The sequence below is a fragment of the Clavelina lepadiformis genome, chromosome 5, assembly GCF_947623445.1.
Source record: "Clavelina lepadiformis chromosome 5, kaClaLepa1.1, whole genome shotgun sequence".
Lineage (NCBI taxonomy): Eukaryota > Metazoa > Chordata > Ascidiacea > Aplousobranchia > Clavelinidae > Clavelina > Clavelina lepadiformis.
The window spans coordinates 21,023,061-21,044,306 of NC_135244.1; the positions used below are offsets into that span (position 1 = coordinate 21,023,061).

The 21,246-nt window shown below is 36.0% G+C and overlaps 2 protein-coding genes, 2 long non-coding RNA genes and 1 other non-coding gene across 5 annotated transcripts in view; 2 read left to right on the forward strand and 3 right to left on the reverse strand.

Moving 5' to 3' along the window:
* The window catches only part of LOC143460730 (NACHT, LRR and PYD domains-containing protein 12-like), a 36,230-nt gene extending 35,351 nt beyond the window's left edge, over positions 1-879 (reverse strand). Inside the window, exon 1 of the mRNA XM_076958344.1 lies at positions 833-879. Coding sequence (XP_076814459.1) covers positions 833-844 — 12 coding nt within the window. The 5' untranslated portion in view covers positions 845-879. The remainder of the gene's footprint in view (positions 1-832) is intronic.
* On the forward strand, positions 195-276 carry Trnas-aga (transfer RNA serine (anticodon AGA)). Its single transcript has one exon. It is a non-coding gene; the product is annotated as a tRNA-Ser (tRNA).
* A 6,454-nt stretch (positions 880-7,333) lies between the features above and the next one.
* Positions 7,334-7,937, forward strand: LOC143460937 (uncharacterized). The gene is made up of 3 exons (XR_013117973.1): positions 7,334-7,434; positions 7,559-7,642; positions 7,801-7,937. It is a non-coding gene; the product is annotated as an uncharacterized LOC143460937 (long non-coding RNA).
* Positions 7,938-15,461: 7,524 nt separating this feature from the next.
* On the reverse strand, positions 15,462-18,336 carry LOC143459591 (uncharacterized). The gene is made up of 7 exons (XM_076956807.1): positions 18,327-18,336; positions 18,107-18,205; positions 17,361-17,435; positions 17,144-17,223; positions 16,876-17,029; positions 15,941-16,110; positions 15,462-15,853 (listed from the first exon to the last, which is right to left on the reverse strand). Exons 1-6 carry the CDS (start codon positions 18,334-18,336, stop codon positions 16,103-16,105), a joined length of 426 nt encoding a protein of 141 aa, XP_076812922.1. The 3' UTR covers positions 15,462-15,853; positions 15,941-16,102.
* Positions 18,337-18,801: 465 nt separating this feature from the next.
* LOC143460580 (uncharacterized) lies at positions 18,802-20,676 on the reverse strand. The gene is made up of 3 exons (XR_013117907.1): positions 20,494-20,676; positions 19,568-19,845; positions 18,802-19,221 (listed from the first exon to the last, which is right to left on the reverse strand). It is a non-coding gene; the product is annotated as an uncharacterized LOC143460580 (long non-coding RNA).
* Between the last annotated feature and the right edge of the window lie 570 nt (positions 20,677-21,246).

The window sequence follows — 21,246 nt, forward strand, 5'->3', positions numbered from 1 at the left end:
TCATCTAGACTACGCTAGCTTGATTTTCATCTAGACTATGCTAGCTAGATTTTCATCTAGACTACGCTTGCTAGATTTTCATCTTGTCAGATTTGAAAGTCAGGAGAAGATTCCGGAAACACCGACATGGTGGAATCTATCTAGTGATTCGAGAAAAGTGCGATTTTATCTATTTGCATTGCACATTAAGCACAGTTGTCGTGGCCGAGTGGTTAAGGCGACAGACTAGAAATCTGTTGGGCTCTGCCCGCGTAGGTTCGAATCCTGCCGACAACGACGATATTAATTTTGCAAATTCACAAGTATATTGAGAAAAGTGCCACTTTAATGATTTCCTTTATACATAGATCATTAAGCATAGTTTTCTTGGCCGAGTGGTTAAGGCGACAGACTCGAAATCTGTTGGGTTCTAGACTACTAGAGTGACTAAAATTATTACAATGCTGTAAGCATTGTAGTTTCTATAATAACAGCAGAGGTAGTTCATGGATTTGAGAATTGTGGTGTCTGTGCATTGCAGCGGTATACTTCTTTGGATCTAAGTAAAAAATGAATTAGAAGCACTAATAGCGCTGAAACCTAAATTGTATTCTCACTAACTCTTAGAAGTACATTTTATCAGATAAATGCAATTTCTATTGACAGAAAGCATCTTAGAAGTTGTTACTAAGCAGCAGTGTGTAAGGTACTACTCTATCTTGAAGCTCACAATTTTACATGTTTTTGTGCTTAGTTTACATCTTGGAAAACTTGCTGTCACTACAAGTCTGAAATTCCTTTCAGTAAATTTAACCAAATACAATTCAGATTTCAAACAGTCATATTTTTATACCTGATGATCCATAGCTTCGGAGGTTTGTCCTTCATTATCTTTTCTTTCAACATGCTTGTTGGGAAAAAAATTACATTAAGGTGGAGTAAAAGTGATAAAACTACACAGAGAAACAACGATGAAATTATTATAAGTACTTTACACTTGCACGTACAAAGACAGCCTAAACAAGTTCAACTAATTCCGACAAAATAATATCGGAAAATATTTGTTGCATAACTGTTCTTATACATTTCAAAGTGATCAATACCATAAATATTAACCTCTGTGATCCAGGATCAAGCCTTCTTCTTTCCTTAGAATTTTCATCCATGTTTAAAAATACATCATTGCTTGTTTCATTCTGACAAAACTAATCGCGTGTTTTATATAATACTCCAATCAAAAATTGAGCTAGTTTTCAAATACCAGTACCTACATTTATACCTGACTTTAGCAGGCTGTTAAGATCAAACATGGGCATTAGCCAAGTGTTTTTTCAAACCATTAAGTGTTCCAACAAAAATGTCATGCGTTTGTGTCAACAGTAGTTTGTGCTAAATGCCAATCATAAGTACATCAATTTTATTGTATCGTATATATTTCGCTATTGTCTGTGGGGAGAAAAATAGATGGTGTTAGCCTTTGCAAATAATGGAAGGAAAATATGTTCACATGCAATCAACGAACGGGAATGAAGCAGCAAAAGCTCGAAGACTTTTTTCAATTTAGTTTCACTTAATAGCTTGAGGTGCACTAGCTTACAATGTGCCTGGCATAATATTATTTTTCAAGCTTTTACTAGGCTTCAAAGCTTTTTAATGATCCTCCATTCTAATACTTTTTGCTGCCGACTGGAATGTATGGGATTTTTTAACAGAAAATCCTGCATGCAAAGATGCAAATTTTGTTGTGATGGCGTTTAATCAAGCTTCAATTTTTTAATTTGATTATTATAATTGCCATTCAAGTAACCGGTTTTTATTTGTTTATTTTTCATAGATAAACATTAAGATAAAAAGTTCGACGTACAAACACAAACACCGGCCAGCCTTGGACCACAAGTCGCAGTGCATATACCAGCTGCTTGTTTGCACACCGGAATTTTGCCTTTGCAGACCGGTGCTCCTAGCCCCCACAGAACGCTCCTATTAAACCTGCACTATACTGTAGCTTTTGACACTTTGCAAGTTGTCGCTTTTGGGTTTACTGGGACAGGAAGGTGTTGACAGTCGCTCTCACGAGTGTCACGACCACACCTCTCTGAGTCTTTGGTTGCGAGCTTTCCTGCTTTGTTTGTCCCGCCATTTTCGAAGCCGAAAAAAAAACACCAAAGGGAAGTCCCCATGGTTATTTTAATTATTATCATGCAGAACTCTTAACTAAGAGAAATGAAGTTTTAAAATTACAGTATAACCTGTGATAAATATATCAATTAATGTAATATAAAATTGTGTACTACATAGAATTCTCATGTATGGAATCAGTGAAGCATAACACTGCGTGACGTAATCGATTGTTCCCCTGTGCGTGCATTTTGATTTATTCAGCCCTTTTGGCTTTTACGCTCAACGGCGCAACATGTCTTTGTGCTGTTGCTGTCACAATGTTCTATCTTGATGTATTCGTTCAAAGAAGCTTCAAATATAATCAGATTATACAGTAGTCATTCCTGTGTCATTATTGCTGAAGTCTTTCAAAGTTCACTGTTAAGATATACACAAGGAAACAGACTTTGTAGTGTAAGTGGGTAAACCTTACAGGCTAAGGTACCATATACCACTTTTCATTACAAACTGGTGCAGCCGAGTGAGGACGATAAAAGAAGACATTTCATTACAACGTTTATGGTGCCAACGAGCTCGGTGAGAACTACGCTTTTCTTTTATCGAGGAATCTATGAACAGATCAATTTGAGGTTGAGAAAAGTCTAGTGATCTCAGACTACAAGTTTCGAAGATATGTCTTACCTACATTGTATGCAAGTGTTCAACGAAGACTCGTTGAATTCAGTCAACTATGAATGCAACAATGACTGACGAACAAAGCACTCCAGTGAAAACACTTTGTCGGTATTTGGACATTCAGTAATGATTTTTTGTTTGTTTTTTTCTCTATGTAGTATATATTATAGCGTTATTGTGTAGTTTACCTTAATTGATGGTGGCTTAATTGCCATACTCTCTAACGGTTCAACCTTGCCGGAGAGAAATTTTTCTTTGTGTTATTTTGTTATGCTTTAAAACATAGCGGTTGTTTTCGAAGGTTAAACAAATACCCAAGTCTAACACCGATACACTATGTTGAATGTCAATTACAAAACGTATTTGACTAATTTGATATATATGTTTTGCAAAACGCGTAGTTCCAAGTGATATATTCACGCAGCTACACTGGGAAAACCAGACGCTGTAATATGATTGAATGGTCTTATATTTGAAAATGCCTAGTGCAAATTTCTTCTATGTTGATCAGAACGCGTGAACATACGAAAATTTTATACCATTTTGTTTGCGGAAACGGCATACACGAGATGTGAGATGAAAACTTTGCCGACGTTTCCTCATTTTGAGATCCTGCGCAAACAGCCGCAGCATACGCATGATGTGTAAACTGACATCCTGTGTTCTGTTTTATATTTAAAGTCGTGACATAAATGTCATCGTTTGTTTTGTACACTAATTTTGCTTTATGAGTTAAAGAAAACATATTACTATCTTTTTGCGAATGTATTGCCAATATGAATTGTATTGTAACTATGTTTCAACGTTTATTGTTGTGTGATCTACATTTTACGTGTTATATTGACTTTTGTTATCAACACTATTGTTTTAATTATTGTTCACCGAGAATTGTTTTTATTATGATCATGAAATACCGTTCATTTTTTTTTTCAAAAAAACTTACGATATTTCCTTGGGGAAGGTTATGTGATAAATATATCAATTAATGTAATATAAAATTGTGTACTACATAGAATTCTCATGTATGGAATCAGTGAAGCATAACACTGCGTGACGTAATCGATTGTTCCCCTGTGCGTGCATTTTGATTTATTCAGCCCTTTTGGCTTTTACGCTCAATGGCGCAACATGTCTTTGTGCTGTTGCTGTCACAATGTTCTATCTTGATGTATTCGTTCAAAGAAGCTTCAAATATAATCAGATTATACAGTAGTCATTCCTGTGTCATTATTGCTGAAGTCTTTCAAAGTTCACTGTTAAGATATACACAAGGAAACAGACTTTTTAGTGTAAGTGGGTAAACCTTACAGGCTAAGGTACCATATACCACTTTTCATTACAAACCATAAAAAGTAAAAGTTTAAAACTACGCTTTCCAAAAGTTCAAATTTTTTGTTTTGAATTTTTTGAAATCAAGCAGACCATTGAGGCCAAGTTGTAAAGTATAAGTTCATTTTTTAAACTAAACCGATATGCATAGTTCCAATTTTATGCAGAACTGACCTTTTTGTTACGCATTGTATAGAAATAGGAAGTTTTAACTAGATAATACTTTATAGTATAGTATTTGACTACAAAATGCAACATGTTTTTAAGGAAACAAAAGTTATTTATGTTTAGTTTTATTTATTGTAAAAACATTTCAAACTTATTCCATGGTCAAGGCTTCTATGCATCTATGACATAGATATCCTATAAAACACGTGTTCAGAGCCCAGTTTGGGTCCCTTACCGTTGTCGTCAAATCTCTTCAATGGGCTTCATTTTTAATTGGTCAACAACAATAGGAAGAGCAATCTAGTGTTTTATAGGGTATCTATGATCTATGATCAAGACTTTTAAAAGAATATTAATTTTAATGCATTTTTGGTCTAACTTCAAAACGTGCAATTTTTAGGTTTCATTCAGGCATGAAGTAAATATGTCTACGTTTTGATGTATTGTTTTGATGTGTTCTGGCTTCTGTGTTGTAATTCTGTGATGTTTATGTTCCGAATATGCAGCAATAGGCAAGCGATGACTTCTATGTCAACTTAACATTTATTAAATGCAATCTAGGCCCTAGGGTTATTCTAACTGAGATGAAATGATCTAGAAGTCACCTGTGAAATAAAACGACTTTCACAACAAACTTATAGTGGCAGAAGTGGTATTTGAGTCCATTTGTAGTTAATTTATCGCGGGTCTTATTTATTCCAGAAATCGGAAATTATCATCCTTGGAATCGACCTAAGTAGCTTAACTAAAGGATCAGTGTTTCCCTTTTATGTTTATTCTTTTGCAGTTCCGTGTTCTACTTTTGGAGGAGAGCGCCATCCAGCGACAAACAAACAAAACACACAACGGCCGCTACAACGTTACCCTGACTCTTACTCAGTTTTGCCACACAAATATTTCTTTGGCATAATTCACTGGTCCAAATTTCGGATAAGTTTTAACCAAGTACTGTACTAAACGTTTTTGCAGAAGTTACTAGAGCTACTAAAAAAATTTTGCCGATCTGTTTTTACAACATCTAACCTTCCATCAGAGATGTTCTGATGATGAGCATTACTTTGACAAAAAAAAACAATTATATGATGGCTTTGTTATATAATTTAGTGCTTCCAGTATTAAAATTAAAGATCCCACTTGGCTATATTAAAACACTGCGTTTTCTAATATACAGTAATTTCGAGGTTTGATGTTCTATGCACGTTAAAGCCTCCCATGCGGCGCCATTACTTTCTTGCAAGAATGTGAAAGTTAAACGTCAAACACCGATGAGTGATTTTGAAAACAAGTGAAGAAAAGATGGCGCTGACCTCGAACATTTTTGAATCAAACTCATCAGAAAAAACGTTCCAGCGCTTTTTACCACAGCTCCTCATTCCTCCAAAAGGCAACGATGAAAAGAGATCGGCAATAATTAAACTTCACAAAAAGTGGGTGGATATCAAAGGAAAAAGCTATTTTATGGTAAAACTAAGATCGGCTGGGCTATGTAAAAGGCAGGGCTGGGGAGCCACTGCAAAAAAGCATAGGCTCCGGCTCCAGCTCCGGAGCTATCAAGCATTCATCCACCAGCTCCAGCTCCGGAGCTATAAACTTTTAAACAGCGGCTCCGGTTCTGGCTCCAGCTCCGGCTCCGGTATAGGTTTTAAAAATAGCAGCTAAGACAAATTATCACTACGTAACAGAGAAGCAATCGATTACGTCACAAAGTGTTATGCTTCGCTGATTCGATAGACGAGAACTCTATGTCGTACACAATTTTATATTACATTAATTGATATATTTATCACAAAAGCATTTGGCTTTAGGCCAACCTAAAAGAATCAACATCGCCATCCTCACAACAATCCCACGAAAACGTTCTGCATGAACACCCACCAAAAATGTGGAAAATTCAAATTAACCAGGTTAGGCCCAAGGCAGTAAGGCGTGGTGGCTCGGTCAATCTATTTAAAGCGTTTTTGCAGAGCGTGCTGTATTTGCAAGCCAGACTGGAAAGATTAAAGAAAGGTTAGATGTAATAGGGGATGGACCTTTGTCCCAGACTGCATCAGAGTTTGGCATATACCTATAAAGACGCACCCAATCAGCTACTGCTTTTCATGAGCTTTCAGTCTTGTCATTGGCTGTATTAAGAATTAAGATGTATAATTTTGCATTTAATGGTCTAGTAGTGGTCTAGTAATTTTACTTTTGCGCACTCAGTTTTTAATCGATTTCAAGATTAAATAAATCAAATAGTGTATAGGCTTATATTATTAGGCCTAGCCTAGGCATAGCTATATTCAGGTAATAAACCCTTTCCGAGTTATTGTCTGGGTGGCAAGATTTTTTCGATTTCTTATAGGCTTAGCAATGGAAAATGTCTATCTACTTCCATTCTTTTTTAAATTACAAGCGTTTTGGGCATCGCATTGTAAAGATTTCGTTCAGGTATGCAACATACATGAATTTATTTACAAAATAGAGAAAAGATAATACGTAGGATAATTTTGCTTGGCATGTCTAACAAAGTTTACAATAACCAAATAGCAGTAGTCTAAATAGGCTACAAATCGAATTGTTACATCCAAACACACCGCAGGTACCACACAAGCTCTTATGCATTTTACGCTGCATCGTACACTAACCACGTAACATGACTTAGTATCGAACAAGTCCAGTGCGTAGGATTCAAAGCGCTGTAAATTAAGCATTAACTAACCTATTTTAAATTTTTTTATTGTGCAAAGGAATTCATATACTACTCACCTAAGAATCAAAGTGGATCGACAATTTCCATGGTTAAGTATAGGCTAGGACGCTAGGTGATCATAAATATCTTGTCGTCCAAAACTATGGTGCCCGTAACTTGAAAAGGGTCTTTTGCATATGCATCCACTGAAGTTTGTAAGTTTGCACTTCTATTCATTGCATACAAGCCATTTTTGGTTGTTTGGTGCACCCAAGATCTTGCTGAGAACGGCCATACTCTGAAGTCCGGCCCTTCCCGTGTTTAGGTTTTGCGATTACCAAGGATACTCTCTTAAGTGGTGTTCACTTTAACTTTTTTTATACCTTATAGGTTGTTTTATATACCCTGTATAACCTGTATATTTTATATAACCTGTCAGCAGAAGATGTCAGCAGAATTGATTGGTGACTCCCAATGAAGTTTTCAGAAAGGTATATAAAATGGGATGCATTACACATTTGCACTTCATTTTACAAATAGAAACCTTTTGCTATGTTTCTTTGTAGAAATATTCCATATTCTTTTACTGTATTAGCGTGACTTCAATTGTTATAGAACGTTGTCGATTCCCAGTACATGGAAGTGTACTTACGAATAAGGCCGTTTAATAAGAAAGAAATTCTTGCAAGAGAAGACCAGGTTAGTGTCAAACTGTGAGTAATTGTATTGGACACAACATATCCAGTTAAGTAGAGGATTGAATTAAGAGTATTAGTTAAGCGCAAAACAAAAGCAATATCAGTTTATTTTGTCATGTATCTTTTTAACGGCTTTTATAGTTTTTTAAATCATCATAGAAATGCATGGAAGTGTCAGAAGATGGGCATGTTTGAACGCTGCATGCACCAAAAGATTCAAAGAAATTTAAAACAAGTGTTCATGGTGTTGGTGACAAAATTCAGTCATTTTCTTTTACAAAAATATTTCCGCCGGATACCAGGTGAGACACTCATAGAAAATTGCATTTCAAATGTAAATACCCAGGTGTTCACTGAGAATTTGCTAGAATTAACTACTGTACCGATATATATGCTTGGACATATATAACATGATATCAAAACCAATTAAAAATACAAAAATGTTTAAAATCTTTCTCTATCATGTTGCAGTCAAAAACAGTTTTTTGATTTAACTGCTCTAAAAATTGTTCAAGACTTTATCGGTGGCCAGAACTCATTAATTTTTACTTACGGCGTTACAAGTTCTGGTAAGTGATATTAAATGAGCATTTTGTTACTTCTAAGAATGTGTTTGTTTATTTGTATGGTAGCATTCATCCTCTATGACAGGGGTGTCAAACTCAATCGCACCAGGGGCCAAATCTCAAAACTTATTTAACGCCGCGGGCCGTAAGGATGATAAATGACTGAACGTACATGAATTGGAACAGGCAATGAAACAACACCAAGTGTTTGATGTTTAAAGCTCGGTTTATTATTACCTTACCTTAGCTTACCTACCACGAAGTAGGCTTATTATTGAAAACAAGGCTTTGGGAAAACCAGTGTATTTCACGGAAATTGGGCCGCACAATCAGTTGGAACAACGTGAATTAAAAAATATTCTATTAAGTCTGTGCTGCATTGTTTGATGTTTAAAGAATCCGTTCTCAAATATGAGCACAAAGTAGACCGATACAATGAATATGTAAAAAATGAATGTACGCAGCTTACGGTATGGCACGCTATATAACTATAAGCTCATACGCAGAAATGCAGTAATAAGATTCTGTCAAACACGAGCGTAGCCTCCTACAGGTAGCCTGCATCAAAAAATGTAAATGAAACCATGCATTTGAAAGTTAAAATTAGAAATTGCATTAAAACGTTTGGCCATATTGAAAGGTGCCGTACTATTAGACTTGCCAAAATTAAACTGAGGCTGCTAAATAAGAGCAGTTTTAGCTGGGCTATTTTTAATAATTCTTCTGTTGCATCCCAGGTTACAAGCGATAGAATAAATCTATTTATTCTATCGTATGGTGGGGCAACTACTGTGCTACTGTATTGTGCGGTTTAATATAATCTTGTTTTTTGCTTGAAAAAAGTAAGTTATACTGTACAATGATCTCGCAGGCCGGAAATAGTTCAATGTATGAAATAACTACGCGGGCCAAGTTTTATTGTAAAGCGGGCCGGATGTGGCCCGCGGGCCGGGAGTTTGACACATATGCTCTATGATGATAAAATTCAAACAATCCTCATTTGAAGCAAATCTTATAAAATCATTGTCCACCTTATTAAACATATGCTTCTATAACAGGCAAAACATACACAATTCAAGGATCTCCTGGCAATGAAGGTGTCATTCCTCGAGCTGTTGGTGTAGTGCAGAGGTGACGAACCTGCGGCCCGCCAAACAATTTTGTGCGGCCCACCAAGCGATTTGACAAACGCCCATACATGCAAGGCATATAGGTAGGGTTGCCATACCGTCCGGAAAATTCCGGACATGTCCGGAATTTAGGGTTAAATTTTGCGTTTGTGCGTGCGTGCGTATTTTGCGTTTGTGCGGCCCGCTTACTCAGCTGTAACTAATGAAGTGGCCCGCGACAGCGAACGGGTTCGTCACCCCTGATGTAGTGTTTAACAGCATTGGTCAACAGTTAATCAAGGTAATAGCATTTGCTGATGAAACTTTCATTCTCATCTGGAGTGGCAGCACTTTGTAACAATAATAATGTTTTGCCTCTATGAAAGGTTTTAAATGATTTTCTGACTTTCCAGGAATCCAACTTGCAGTTGCGAATGACGAACAGTGTTGTGGTTGTGTCCGATGAGGAAACACAAAAAAAATACTAGCTTTAGCAGATGTAATTCAGGATGTAATATTTTCTTTGTATTTAAATGTTATGACATAGTTTAATATTTAATTAATGTTTTGTTTGCATCCATGTAATATGTATCCCAACCATGTATGTTACAAATTTGCATGTTAACATATATATGTAGAGTATAATTGTGTAAGATTTCAGGTCCTTCCGTATTTCTCCTAATATAAGCCCTACCTTTAAAATAAGACCTAGTCGATAGCGCGATGTACTTTGCTATCACTAGTAATGCAATGATGCAAGATGTAATCTTTTTACTTATTGCATTTTGAATTGTTTCATTAACGTTGTACTGCTATTAACACAGTCACATTCATACCGAGTCCAGGACAGTCTAGAACCGTCAATCAAGTCATCGCAAAGTAGCGAGGCTACCACCTGTCCATCTGCTAATAGCACAGTTACTGGTGACAACTCCCTTGCTGGGGATATTTCACGGAATAAAAGGAGGTAATAACTAATAACCAACCATCGCATCTCAACCCATTTTCTCTGGCATTCATTTGAATCTAGTTCCCATACATGCATCGTTCAAAGCAAAGTACTCAATCAATCAATGTAATCAATACTCTGTAATATTAACATTATTTTTGTTAGGCGGTCCTTTATGGATTTTGCACAAAATGTTGCCGATGATAGTTATGTGGATATCAGTGCCAAGGGACCAGTGAGGTACAAACAAATACATAACAAACGCTAATTCTAAACGTTTCGGCATAAGTTGCCGATATCCAAACTAAGGTAAAGTGAAGTTGATGTTTTGATTTCAGATATGTCATGTTCGTGTCTTTCGTTGAAATATACTATGATCATATTTATAATATACTGGAGCCATTGCCGAAAGACAAAAGCAAAAAGAGGATAATTCTCGGATTAGCTGAGGACAAAAAGTTGCCATTTGTGAAAGGCCTCAGAGAAATTCAGGTGGTATATTTTTCGGTTCTAGTTTTAAACTTTACTGTTAATATACTTGATCGGCAATAGATTTATATGTTTTTAAATGTCTTGTTGTCTTTAGGTCAGTTCACGTGAAGAAGTTTTAAAATTACTTAGCATCGGTCGCAACAACTTACACATTGCTGAAACTAAACTAAACCACAACTCAAGCAGAAGGTAAAATGTTATAGAACATGTCCTTGACTTCACTTGCCTTTTTATTGATATGCAGTAGAACTGGCCTTATTCAGTTTTCTTTAAGTCGTCGATTTGTCAGATTCTTATTGCTAGCTGCAGAAGTATGTGCATCCTAATGTTTGCTTAGGTTGTTTAATTTATTGTACATTGAAGTAATTTGACAGTTCGATTTTTCCAGCAGTTTCTTTCATCCCTAAGACGTGTTTCGTTTATCTTATTATTCTTACTGTCATGAAATTAACCTATACTATATGTAACTGTGAGCATTAATTGTTAAGTAATCTACGACAAGATAGAACTCAAGTGATAAACACAGTTTTCGAGTCTATTAATTGCGTGAATGAACATGTTGAATTGCGTGAATGCGAATATTATAACTCCATAAATTGCAGCAACACTTCACAGGCACAACCAGAAACAATATATTTTCTATGTCACTTTGCTGCGGGGTCGAAATGACCCCTGTTACGCACTCCCGGGATACTTAAGGAAAATCATTTTTTCTTGTCAAGTAAAATTAAACAGAGACTATTTTCTCACCAAGTAAAGTCAAGCAAATCCAAGAGTTGCCAATATGTGTCAAGCAATCATGAGTAGCAGCGTTTGGGTCATTCTGACATCTGTCATGCATTCTAGTGTTAATCTCGAAAAGGTGTCGAATAAGACGAATTTATTAACATAGAAACAATTTTGGAAAAGATTATATTTTTGCGAAATGTAGTATACAGTATATAAGAAAATATTCATCTAAATTTAAGATTTAAGAAACTATATGGCAACTTAATCCAATGCATTTCTTTAGCCATTGCATCTTTACAATTAAGACAGTCGGCATAAAAGAAACAGACAAACCTCAGCAAGCCAGAGTTACACAGTAAGTATCTCATTATTGTCCAGCAATCCAGCAACAGGTAAAATGCTGGAAAAACGTAACTGTTCGATAACTTCTTTTAGATTCACATTTTGTGACTTGGCCAGCTCTGAACGATGGGGAAAGACCGACGGTTATGGCGAGAGGTTGAAGGAGGCTGGAAAAATTAACACGTCCTTGTTAACACTCGGAAAATGCATCGAGACACTGCGTCACAATCAGCAACACCCAGGTACATGGGCATCTTTTTAAAACTTAGTCTTATCTCCTCATTTATATCTGCAATGTTTTGTATTGAAATACGACTTACAGAAACATGGTTTACGATTACAGAAACAATGCACGCAGTGATATTCTCTGCAATGACAACCGAAGTAAAATTTGTCATTAAGTATGCTATGGACAATTGAAAAAATGTTTTCCTCAAAAACAAAATGGCGGCTTGGACTCAGTAAGGGACTGCTGTCTTTAGGATAAAGAATCTGCTGACAATTCAGATCAGGAAGACGACAGTAGTGATAAAGAGCATGATGAAGCTTCCTGGAAAAAAAAGGAGGTAAGAAATTCAAAAAAGTTGGCAACACCTTTCCTATCTTCTATATGAGCAAATGACTGAAGTCATACCCATTCTATGCAAGAAAATCTTCCTTTACCCCGGAATCAATAAAATATGATTACCATACGAGTCAGCCGTGGTTGCTGCAAAATTTTCGTCCACTCCCCAACATTCCTACGTTATGTCTTGCTTTTTGATTTAAAGTTCATATTTTTAAAATAATTCATGCAAGCACGAAAATGTTCAAAATGCAATGTGCCAATTTTGGGTGTTATTTGTACATATTAATGCAATATGTTGTTTTTAAAAGGTGATTATAATTATAAAGTGGGCTTATGTAAATTTGTTTTTCCATTGCTTGCAGTTGTACTTTAGCAAGTTTTTTATGTGAAATTTCCAATTCTATAACAGTTTTATATAGCTTGTCATGTTATGTAGATTATAAAACTGTAGTGGCCTGGGTGGCATTTTTAATGCCATTATATCATTTTTTGGAAAAGTACTTTCTAGCTATTGATTGAAGTTTATGAACTTGTCTTTTGATAACACTTCAACTGTCGTTTGATATTTGGAAACCTACTCTAAATAACTTCATGTGAAAACTCCTTTTAGTACGTTGGGTTGTTCCCAGGTTGTTTTCAGCACCTGTGCTGATAAGAAATCTTTATTACAAATGCCTTTGTTTTCCTCACTGCACATGTTCTGAAATGCTGCGTTTTTCTTTTCGAAGATTTTCAATCCCATAGCTTCCCATAAGCTCGCAGCTTCCCCATTTTCTTCCCATAAGCTCGCACTATTACCGACGAACTCGGAGAGACAGAGACAGACGGAGAGATACAGAGAGAGTCATATGAGTTTACTACGCTGGTCATGATGTTTGCAGCTCAATAGACATCTTACTAGCAGTGGTATTACTATGTTCTTGATTATGCGTAATATTGAGAAAGTGTACAGCACCTACAATAAAAACCTTTTCTTGTAAACTATATCTGTTGTGATATTAATAGCTTTCGGCTGAAAAGAGGTTAGAGTTTTCTAACCACAGGCAACAATAGAGTCAGATAATAATTAATTCAACAGGTAAATTCAGTTAACATAACATAAGTTAAGACAGAAGCTCTACATCTGCATTTAAATAACCTCTGCAAAACTATGCTTTTAAGCAAAATGCACAAGTCTTATAGTCATTGAAGTCAGTCGAAATAAGAAATATGTACTAGAAAACATCTCTGATGGAAGGTTAATTGATGTAAAAACAGATCTGCAAAAACTTTTGTAGCAATTTTTGTAACTTCTGCAAAAACGTTTAGTACAGTACTAGGTCAAAAGTACAGCATTAGGCCTACTTGGTAAAAACTTATCGGAAATTTGGACCAGTGAATTATGCCAACGAAATATTTGTGTGGCAAAACAGAGTCAGGGTAAAGTGTCCTCCAAAAGTATAACACGGAACTGCATAAGAATAAACACATAAGGGAAACATTGGTCCTTAAGTAGGGCTATTTTAGATTCCAAGGATGATAATTTCCGATTCCCAGAATAAACAGGACCCGCGATTAACTACCAATGGATTCAAATACCACTTCTGGCACTATAATATTGTTGTGAAAGTCGTTTTATTTCACAGGTGACTTCTAGATTACTTCATCTCAGTTAGAATAACCCTAAGGCCAAGATTGCATAAATGTTAAGTTGACATAGAAGTCGTCGCTTGCCTATTGCTGCATATTTGGAACATAGACATCATAGAATTACAACACTGAAGCCAAAACACATCACAACAATGCATCAAAACATAGACATATTAACTTCATGCCTCAATGAAACATAAAAATTGTACGTTTTGAAGTTAGAGCAGAAATGCATTAAAATGAATAATTTTTTGATGAAGAAGTTGATGGGGACCACCCATGTGATGTTAAGGAGGCGTTCAGTTTTGATGGAAACTCTGTTTTCAATCATCCTGAAAAGCTTCCTGAAGATATATGTCCTGGGAAGTTAGATTTCACGAAAAAGTTTATGACCGACTGCAGACAATTGTCTGAAAGAATCATGGATTCACTTTCGATAGGAATGGAATTGAAAGAGGAAATATCATCAACGCATCCACAACCTTCTCCACCGCTTTCACGGCCCACTCAAAGCCAACAAGCCTCTTTTAAAGTAGTGAGATTGTATGTCGATATCAGATTAAAAGCACTCCATTCCGCTTTTGGGGCTTGACTTACAGTGCACACGTTTTACAATAAAATGGTAGAAAGCCACCTTTTTCTCGCCAGCTCACCTCTACCGCCTGAAGCCCATGCGGGAGACCACCGAAAACAGGACACGTATGAATCTGCACTAGACCACATCGAAACACTTGAGGCGGTATAAACAACGTGAAAAACAACAGTGGACAAGCGAAATCAATCAAATCAGATCATCAAGAGAAATAACAAACATAATAAAAGTTAACTGATAACTAAGGAAAACAAAAGCGTGGGAAGATGCATGAAAAACAAACAAACAATAGTGCGAAACATTATTTCGCCACATAGCCATAAATGTATTTGTCACGTCAGTAGACAACAAAAGCAGAATAGTCCTTATAATGGTGTTTCCACCAAACCATAGAGGAGAGTCTGGCACCTGCACGCACGATTATCATCAATGTGTCTGAGTGGAAACTACGGAAGTCTTCGACGAGAAACCGTGTACACAAAATTTGGCTTCATGGTATGAAACGAAGCCGCTATTCTTTGTTTATTTATGGTAAATTAGCGTTGAAACAACCCACATTTCTTTTTTGATTCATTAATTAATTATCAATAGGTATTATGAGTGAAATATTTGACGAATGAACTTTGACGAATCTGCTGGGTGCAGCTGCCACACATTCCACCATGGCGGATCGTACAATAACATACATACATGGATTCCCACTAAAAAATTTGTAGGATGCCCCGACTTCCCCTTTCGGCAAACTGCCACTCCTTATCCAACAATATTTGGTCTTACTCTAAAATTCTAAATCATCAAACTTCCAAAACTGCTGAAACCTCAGTTTTGCTTGTGGGACTTCCCTATTCGCAACCACAAAATAGACATCAATTTGCACTAAGCAAAATAAAGTTTGTGCCACTGCAAGCTATTAATTATATAATTGTTAAAATATCGAAACACTGTAAAAAGTAATGTTATTTTCACGTCTTTTCTTCTTAAAAGACTAGAAAGAAAAAGTTTTAAATCTATCAATCCTTAAAGGAAGTCAAAGCAAAATAAAATAGTGAAACATTCTATCCGCCACGTTCTCCGTGTACAATATTTTTGCGGACAATATATATGTGTTCTGTACTTTGGTTAAGTGTTTTTGATCACTTCCCATATGTGCGCCGCCTCCACTAATTAATGACGTCAGTGTAATGGCTCAATTTTGTTGCCGAAGTGTTCCTGGGTTTCGTTGCATTGAAGTTACATCTGGAGGATCCAGTATTTAAAATCTATTCCTGGTTTATCTTTGATTTTGTTAATTGTGGCAAAAATAACCGATTACAGTACACCTACCTTTTACAATCGGTTGTTATAGCAAGAGAGACAGTCAAATTCAAGAACGCGCAAGCGAATTTCGTGAAAGACTATTTAGGTTCTGTAAAGTTCGCATCTCTGCCTTCCAGCCGTTTTACGATTTTCAAAATCGTGCACGAGCGAAGACACGAGACCCATCAGTCAAGCTCCTAAAAAAAGATTGTGACGTTTGTGGAATAATTATCTCTGCAAGTTCCTAGTTATGATAAGTATCAAACGTGTAACGCTATTGATGATTGATGCTATCAATGCTAACCGGTTTTTATTATAAAGCAAATGCCTTTACATGCACGGATAATGTATTAAATTGGTTAATTATAACTTTTGACTGTTACAAAGTGCGAAATTACTGCTGTTGAAGTGTATGATGTCCAGGTGTAATTTGTTATTTTATTAATAAGGTTAATGCTAAAATAAATTGTATAATGTATAATGTATAATTTCCAACAGTTTCGAGCAGTTTTGCATCAACTACGCAGGTGAGCATTTGCAGCATTTCTGCATCAAACACACACTGTGTAACTCTGTCTGTTGTAACTCTGTCTGTCAAACCCATGTCTGTTTCATTTGTGCAGACTCTCTTTATGGAAAAGATGCAATGGCTAAAGAAATGCATTGGATTAAGTTGCTATACGGTTTCTTAATTGTCTTAAATTTAATTGAATATTTTCTTATACTACATTTCGCACAAAATATAATGTTTCTATGTTCATAAAATACAGTAGAATTTGTCTTATTCGACACCTTTTGGAGATTAACACTAGAATGCATAACAGATGTCAGAATGACACAAACGCTGCTACTCATGATTGCTTGACACATATTGGCAACTGCTGGATTTGCTTGACTTTACTTGGTGAGAAAATAGTCTCTAAAATTTTACCTTATAACAAAAATGCATTTTCCTTAAATACCCCGGGAGTGCGTAACCTTCCTTTCAATATTCACCACTTGATGATTCATATGCTGTAACACTTCATCACGCAGATTCCTCTCAGTTACATAAACCTTTGCTTTTTCTTCTTTTAAAGCATTTTTCAAGTGATCGATGACACCAACCAACTTGTTCTGCATAAAGTTACAGATATTTTCAGGTCTCAGTAAAATATTCAAATGCAAAGAGTTGCATGGACATGATATAGAAGATATGAAAGGTGTCGCCAACTTTCATAAATTTCTCACCTCCCTTTTTTTCCAGGAAGCATAATCATGCTGTTTATTACTGGTGTCTTCTTCCTGATCAGAATCATCAGCAGATTCTACTACAAGAACAAGTAAACACAACAACTGCAGTGCAGACTTTCACATAACTACATCTGAAACTATAGCAGAAACATTACAAAAAATGTATTTAGCTCCTATAACTTGATCAAGGCTGAAAAACAGTTATTCTAATTACCAATTGTTTTTTTGAGTTCCTTGGCGGTGTTTGTTTCTTGCCAGCTGAAATTGTAGCTTGGCTTTTTGATTTTACCTTCAATGACAGTAACTTTGTTACAATAACTTTTAATTATTTAAGTGTTTTGTGCTCTAAATAAATCATCCACTAATACACTCATTCAAGCTATTGAAAATAGTTGTAGCTTATCCTTTTATTAAAATAACAAAAATTACGTAAAAACTAACACACAAACTTTACCTGAACTGCAATGGCTAAAGAAATGCATTGGATTAAGTTGCTATACAGTTTCTTAATTGTCTTAAATTTAATTGAATATTTTCTTATACTACATTTCGCACAAAATATAATGTTTCTATGTTCATAAAATACAGTAGAATTTGTCTTATTCGACACCTTTTGGAGATTAACACTAGAATGCATGACAGATGTCAGAATGACCCAAACGCTGCTACTCATGATTGCTTGACACATATTGGCAACTCCTGGATTTGCTTGACTTTACTTGGTGAGAAAATAGTCTCTAAAATTTTACTTGACAAGAAAAAATGATTTTCCTTAAATATCCCGGGAGTGCGTAACAGGGGTCATTTCGACCCCGCATCAAAGTGACATACAAAGTATATTGTTTATGGCTGAGAAGTGCTGCTGCAATTTATGAAGTTATGCAATTCGCATTTTAGCAGGTTTGATGAAATAGTACACATTCGTACATTTAAAACAAGTTCAAGCTAAAACAAGTTGACTCTGTAACTCAGTGACCAGGTGTGTGCATTCATGCATGTCATCAGTCATGTGACCACCCAGCTCTTTGACGATGTTTTTGCCAACTTCATCAATCACACCTGTTAGTAGAATTAACAAAATAAATGGGTCCAAATTTCGGCAATAAAAATGCAGTTGCCATGTTAATGAAAATTGTATTAAGAATTATATTTACATTGTGGTAAGTTATGAGTAAGATACCTGTAAACATCACTTTTGGCTTAGGCCGCCTCGGGCGAAGTGAAAAAAACGCAGTTCTTTCGCGCTCTCTGGTGACAACCTCTGTAGGCCGCTGATTTTGTTTAACAAAATTATTAAAAAATTAATATTATTGATGCATTCTCATGGCAAGGTAAAGTCTGTGAAGTGTCAGTTGAAAAGCTTTGACTACAACCTAGTTTGAAGTGAATATATTTAAGAGATGGAATTTAAACGTTTCAAAAGTGATAATCCAGTTTGGGGCTTACTATTCAGCCCACTTCTGTGGAAGCAGAAAGAGCATTCAGTGTTTGTGGACTCTTTGTTACAAAACTCCGGTCTCGTCTTCAGGATTCCACAATTGATGCATTGTGCTTTATAAGCAGGGTGTCGTCGTGTCGTCGTGTCGTCGTGTCGTCGTGTCGTCGTGTCGTCGTGTCGTCGTGTCGTAAACACCTACAACATTTAAACACAAAACAGAATAAACATGTGCGATTTAAACATGTAACCATTTTAGGTGTTTCTTTTCGGCCTCACTTTTCGTGTTTAATTAAAGTGTTTAACAAAATGACAGTGTACATAAATACATTACTTATTTTATGTATATTGCACTTAGAATTAAGCAGATCGTAAACAAATATTTCAAACGAAACCATTTGCAAGAATTAGACAATATTTTTGTATCTGATCTCCTTTGTCACCTTCATCTACATTCAAACAGCGTTGGGTCCACCAGGTGGGGCGCCCACAGGGGCCTGCACCAGCATGTCCCCAAGACATCGACTAAATAGGTCATCGACAAGGTACAGTGTCGTCACAATGACCTCAAGTTACAAAACACTTTCTGTTTGAGTATCCCAGTCAGTATGAATTCGCTGTTAACAACGGGCACACCAGCCTGTAAATTATGAAAATAATTAATCAAATCAAACCTTAAAATACATTTTAAAAACGATGATGATTTATCACTGTCCTAACTATAAATTACGTAATTTATCACTATTAAATGATCTACCGGTACAATCATGATGACTTTATGAAAAAGTTAGTTTCATTTTCCATAAGCATAATGTTTATGGGGGAGTAATGTGTTTTGTTAGAATTGCTGTTTTTATCATCATACCAACGTTAAATAAGTTTTACAATAACAATTTTCAATGGTCGTAGTTATCATTTTGACCTGGATCGTGAAAACCAAAACATGTTTCGTTTTCATTTTAGGACAAGAATGAAAACACACTTACCTTTAAAGCAGAGACGTTCTAGTGTTAAAGCCGAGGCACAACATCTCTTGTCTACTTCCGATGCCACAGTAACTAAATCATGAAGATTCAAGCCCTTTGGCATCTTCCGGGCACAAACTCCTCCACCACATCGATGATCTGGTACATCTGTTGCGGGGGAGGAAGCACAGATTTCGTGACGTGGATCCTAGTTACGGTTGAATAGTTACTAGTTACGGTTGATCCTAGTTACGGTTCATCGTGTCGTGTCGTGTCGTGTCGTCAACAAGCTGCTCTGTCTGCGTTAGAAAATGTTATGATATCTTTAATAAGGGAAACAGCAACATACAAGGGCATAAGCCTACAGCAAAGCAATATCAGCTTAAAACACCAAACTTTGAGCATTAACACCATGGTAGTAGTTAAACGCTACAGTAGGAAGATAATAAGAGGAATGCCGACAATGTTGTGAAGTAAGCTTAGCGTTCAAAAATGAAAACGAAAATAGACTTAGTTAGAAATTGTATTCATAGCTAAAGCATTAATCGAATTTGCATTTGTAGCAACATTGCGTGACATCGCTTAGCTAAGCGTGACGACAATGCCCTGGGACTTCCCTTAAGAGTTGCCTAAGTGAGCGGTGTGTAAAAATATAAGTAATTATATTATATTATATTATAATAAACACCTAGTTAGTGAACACCTACAACATTTAAACACAAAACAGAATAAACATGTGCGATTTAAACATGTAACCATTTAAGTGTTTCTTTTCGGCCTCACTTTTCGTGTTTAATTAAAGTGTTTAACAAAATGACAGTGTACATAAATACATTACTTATTTTATGTATATTGCACTTAGAATTAAGTAGATCGTAAATAAATATTTCAAACGAAACCATTTGCAAGAATTAGACAATAATTTTGTATCTGATCTCCTTTGTCACCTTCATCTACGTTCAAACAGCGTTGGGTCTACCAGGTGGGGCGCCCACAGGGGCCTGCACCAGCATGTCCCCAAGACATCGACTAAATGGGTCATCGACAAGGTACAGTTTCGTCACAATGACCTCAAGTTACAAAACACTTTCTGTTTGAGTATCCCAGTCAGTATGAATTCGCTGTTAACAACGAGCACACCAGCCTGTAAATTATGAAAATAATAATTAATCAAATCAAACATTAAAATACAGTTTAAAAACGATGATGATTTATCACTGTCCTAACTTTAAATTACGTAATTTATCACTATTAAATGATCTACCGGTACAATCATGATGACTTTATGAAAAAGTTAGTTTCATTTTTCATAAGCATAATGTTTATGGGGGAGTAATGTGTTTTGTTAGAATTGCTGTTTTTATCATCATACCGACGTTAAATAAGTTTTACAATAACAATTTTCAATGGTCGTAGTTATCATTTTGACGTGGATCATGAAAACCAAAACATGTTTCGTTTTCATTTTAGGACAAGAATGAAAAAACATACTTACCTTTAAAGCAGAGACGTTCTAGTGTTAAAGCCGAGGCACAACATCTCGCTTATTTCAAAAAATTTTCCATCCCACGGAAATGGGAAACATACGCTTGAAACATAGTCTAAGCTTAAAAAGACAATGACCTTCAACAAACCGCCTAGCTATCTTAGTTGACCTGCTACACTCGTTCTGCCCTCAACAATGCGCATGCTAAGGAGTC